Raw genomic sequence first — 4905 nt, forward strand, 5'->3', positions numbered from 1 at the left:
TAAGCATATTTGCGACAACTCAAACTACAATATTACGAGGAATTATGAATTCAAAACGGCTTTCTTTGCTAATTGAGAAAGATTATTTCTTCCCTCCACTTCAGCTAATTAACAAGCCACATCAAATTTATTCTTGGATAACCAGGCGACCATCAAATCAATAAACTCAGTTGTACCCATAGCTCTATAATAGAAGATATGCATTTATCATGTATTCTAATATACTAAACCAGCTTTTTTTGACATGTAGTCTGTAAAACAGTTAGTGGCCAAAAAATAATTTTCAATTCTAGAAATAATGGGACGCGTTTTCGATTAAAAATGTGTATAATATCCTAAAAATTTAACCGATGGAATTACTTTGTACGGTCATGGTGTTTTAGCGTTATAGTTATACAATGCCATGATAGAAATGAATTGAATTTTTTTATATATAATATCTTATGTCTAAACCACTACATAATAGCATTATATAACATTATAGCGGTACATAACATTACAGCATTCTAAACAAGCTTAAAAAGAGCTCATTAGACTGAAATATTAAGGCAATTCTTAGAATATTGGCCATTAGACTGACTAACAAACCGATAATGTCTTCTAAGTTTCAGCATTATAAGAGTGATATATGCACAGAGCATATCAAAAATCGCACAAAATTTTATATATTATAATGAGTCGCTTACAGATGTCTGCATATTATTGCGACTTATTTTTTTGTATTGAATTGTTCTAAACAAGAAGATTATGGCAGCTTTAGCATGATGTGCGGATCGTTCAGATATTCAGTATGTACATAAAGCGTCTTGACTAGCTAGCTCATTTGCTTTATAATTCTGTAGTATATCTCTGTATCCAAAAATATTGTTAGAGCACAGAAATATAGTATTGAGTCAATACTAATTTAAGGACCACTATTAATAACGACCACCGATGGACGCTCTTCAATCGTTTTCATCGAGCTTGGTGTCTAAGTCCATGCGTCAATCGGGAAAATGTTTTGGAAGTTACTTTAGAGCCTTGAGCACACAAATATTTTGATCGTAGACCATGGACGTTCTAACTAGACACCATCTAAAAACGCCGATATGAACCACGAATGGTTAAAAAGTCATGTTCCACACTTCATTTCATTTACACAATGGCTTTGAAATTCGCCACAAGTATATCCGATGGACTATTCAATCTAAGCCATTATGGAATGTTAGTTCAGGATTAAAAAATTTTCCACTATGGATGCGCTGAAAAAAGCCATTTTTGAGAAATGGGCCAAAATGCGTCTCATTTTTTAACTGTTTGAAGCTCATAGTCAAGGCAATAGGTGACCAGACAGAGCTAGTGTGAATTGATTCTAAAATTTTGATTAATTGCATTCATAAATATTTGTAATTTGAATCAATAAAAAATAATTTCATACAAAAAAGATATGGTCGCTTAAATAGGCAACAGTTCAATCGTCTAACCCTATATATATATATTTTAAGCTATAATCTACAACTTGAGTTGTTAAGTATTCACAAGATTATTATCCCCTTATTTTTAATACTTATTTAACAAATTTTTTAATAGCCAATGAAGTAATAAACAGTTTAATGATATAAATCGTGCCACTGTGTTAGCTTTTAAAATAAAATATAAATATTTTAAATAATGAAAATGTGTGTCAGCAGATATGCAAATAAATTTTTTACCACAACATTATTATTTAGAAAGGCAAAGAACTTCATTGGCTGTAATTAAAAAATATTTAACAAAATTGGTACTTAAAACACATCAGATATCATTTGTTGACTGAAGTAGGAGGTAGGAGTAAAAATATAAATGTTAATTAGCAATAAAACTAAAAATTTGCTTACCAAACTACAAATTTTATAAGTATCTATTCAAGTTTTTTATATGAAATGCAATGTATTTTTAACACTTTATTATGTTTAGGGATTTCTAAAATAAAATAAAATAAAATAAAAAATAAATAAATATATGTAATAATGTTTAACGTTTTAGTAAGCATTAAATGTGTATATATTAATCTTTCAAAGTATAAATATTTCAGTAAACTAACAAATATAAATAGTTTTTAATATGTATGTATAACTTCTTTTGGATTTCTTCTTTAAAGAAAAAAGACTGTCTACTATTTAAGTATAGTAAATTTGGAAATTGTTTGCAGTTACTGCCAATATTTGTACTAAGCATTTCTTAGGATAAGTTTCCTCCAGATTTGAATTTGTTGAATTTGTTGAATTTGTTGCTTTTCGCCAGTTGCAAGCCGCATTTGTATTTTTATTACAATGACACGAAACTCAAATCGCATCATGACAAACCTAACTGAGCACAATTTTCATGGATTTTGTTTGCACAAAATTTAAATTAATGAAAGTTTTTATTCGTGTTAAAACAAAATTAAACACAGCAAAACAAAAAATTTGCTGGTAAATGAAAATAAATAAGGAATTATCTTAAAGGTTTACTTTTGTACTCTACTAACTTTACAGGGCAAGGATTAAAGTTCGTGTGCTTGAGTTATTAATGTACAAATTATATGCAAAAAAGAAAAACTAAATCTATTTAAAATTATGTAGATTTAAACAAATTCGCTTTCTGATGTAATAAAAGTTAAAAAGCCTTTAGGCGTAACATTAAACCTCGACGAGAAAGTTAGGTATTAAGCACAGCTTAAGATAAATAACTAAAAAATTTTAGTTATTATAGAGTTTAGACATAATAGGATTTAAACATAAATAGCATATTAAAAAATATATTAATACAAATATTACGCCACAAATAATATAATTATAATCATGATAATGATATAATATGACAATACAACAAAAAAAAAAGTTGACTAAACAAACAAAACAAAATTAATAAGTTGTCATGTATACAACAAATATGTATATATATTGTAGTAGTATAAGTATTGTAGATGTATGATAGTATATAAGTATTGTAGTCATAAGATAGAATTAAGCATACACATGTAAACTAAGGTAGAATTAAGAGAAAGAATAATAAAAGAGACAGTTGCGTGACGACCGTCGAACAAAGTAGATGTTGGTTGTTTCTACTAAAATTCAGAAGTGGGATCAAGTAAAAAAAAAAAAATTATTTTTTTTTTAAAGCCCGTGTGTAATAAAATATATATATTTAAAATATTTATATAAAACTGTGAAGAATGGATGGCATAGCTGACGTTTTATGTTTTGATGATCTAACGGTGGAGGAGCTAAAAAATTGGCTGACAAAATTGAAGTTGCAAGTAGGTGGAAACAAAACGCAGTTGATTGCGCGTTTAGCAAAAGTGCCACAGCATATTCGCAGTGAGTGTGCGCCGATGAGTATAAAAAAAACAGTGACGCCAGAATGTGATGAAGCAGTTGAGCAGTCTGTTGTACAAAATTGTGAAATTATGAGTAACGAGCGAAATCAAATTGTAAGGGAGGAAGTGAATAACAAAGAAACGGAGGAAGCAAAAATGCAAACAGAAACTACTATTAGAGACGAAGAAATAAAAAAAATGCAACTTATGCAAAAAGAAATTGAGTTGCTTAAGAAAGAGCGTGATCTGTTTGAAAAAGAGAATGAATTGACAAAGAAAATGACTCAATTACAATTAAACACTTCGAGTTTAAGCGAATGTGAACATTCAGTACAAAGAAAAGAAGTACCGCTCATAATATTAAAAGAATTTTTACCGGAATGCGATGGTAACAATTTTAATGTTTGGGTTACGCAACTTGAAGCGTTAGAAAAAGCTTACGAATTAGAAGACAGTGTAGTTCGAACACTTATTATAACGAAAGCAAAAGGTAGAGTACAAAATTGGCTCCACTCTACACCAAATGTTCTTACACAAAGCAGTAAAATATTGATCGAACAAATGATTTCCGTATTTGGCTCAAAAGAGAGTATTGTTCAATTGCGTCGCAAATTTGAAACACGTTTGTGGTCCGATGATGAAAAATTTGTTGATTATTACAACGATAAAATTGTTTTATCATTACTGATAAATATGTCGGAAGAAGAGTTAGTTGAATACATTGTTGATGGAATACGTGATCCACAATTGCGTATGCTTGCAAAGATGCAGCAGTTCAAATCAAAAGAAAAATTGGTAGCAGCGTTTGGCGATGTTAATCAAAATACTGCTAGGACAGTGTCGACGAATGAAAGGCGAGTAAAGCAAGGCTTAAGATGTTTTAACTGCAGTAAGACTGGGCATGTTGCCGCTGAATGTCGTCAACCGAAACGTCCATTCGGAGCTTGCTATGGATGCGGTAGTTTGGAACACCGGGTTGCAGTCTGTCCCCGTAACAAATTCAACGCCAACGAACAACAAAATAATTATGTAAGGTATTTTCGTATGTCAATTATAGGCTTATATAAAGTATCCTTATTTTTAGAATGCCTAATAGACTCTGGCAGCCCAATTAGTTTTTTGAAAAAATGTTGTGTACCGGAAGCGGTAAAGTTAAATGAAATTTCGAATGTAGAATATTTTGGCCTTAATAAAAGTAAATTAAAAATAGTTGGAGAAATAAGTTGTTTGATATTTTTGAATAAAAAAAAAGTAATGATTAAATTTTATGTAGTTGCTGATGATTCTATGGGCAGCCAAGCAGTCTTAGGTAGAGATTTTTTAAGAAAAAGCAATGCAAAAATAATATGGAAAAATTGTTGTAAAGATCAGCCAAAAGAAAACTGTAGATTTAAATATCAAAAAAATATAAAGTTAAGTGATGACAGTAATTGTGACGATGCAAAAACTTTTGAAGAAAGTATTTTAGCAATCGATATAAATGATGAACATAAAGAAAAATGTAATATTGGTCCAGAAGTGTCATTTAAAACAAAAGTGTTGTTAGAAGAGATATTTACTAAATGTTATCTGACACCAGTGCGTCC

General features: G+C 29.9%; 1 protein-coding gene across 1 annotated transcript; it reads left to right on the plus strand.

The window, feature by feature from the left end:
- The first annotated feature begins 3168 nt into the window (after window positions 1-3168).
- On the plus strand, window positions 3169-4491 carry LOC119683444. Its single transcript, XM_038097116.1, has 2 exons — window positions 3169-4348; window positions 4404-4491. Exons 1-2 carry the CDS (start codon window positions 3176-3178, stop codon window positions 4410-4412), a joined length of 1182 nt encoding a protein of 393 aa, XP_037953044.1. The 5' UTR covers window positions 3169-3175; the 3' UTR covers window positions 4413-4491.
- Window positions 4492-4905: the final 414 nt, after the last annotated feature.

The sequence above is a fragment of the Teleopsis dalmanni genome, chromosome 2, assembly GCF_002237135.1.
Source record: "Teleopsis dalmanni isolate 2A chromosome 2, ASM223713v2, whole genome shotgun sequence".
In the NCBI taxonomy this organism is placed as follows: domain Eukaryota; kingdom Metazoa; phylum Arthropoda; class Insecta; order Diptera; family Diopsidae; genus Teleopsis; species Teleopsis dalmanni.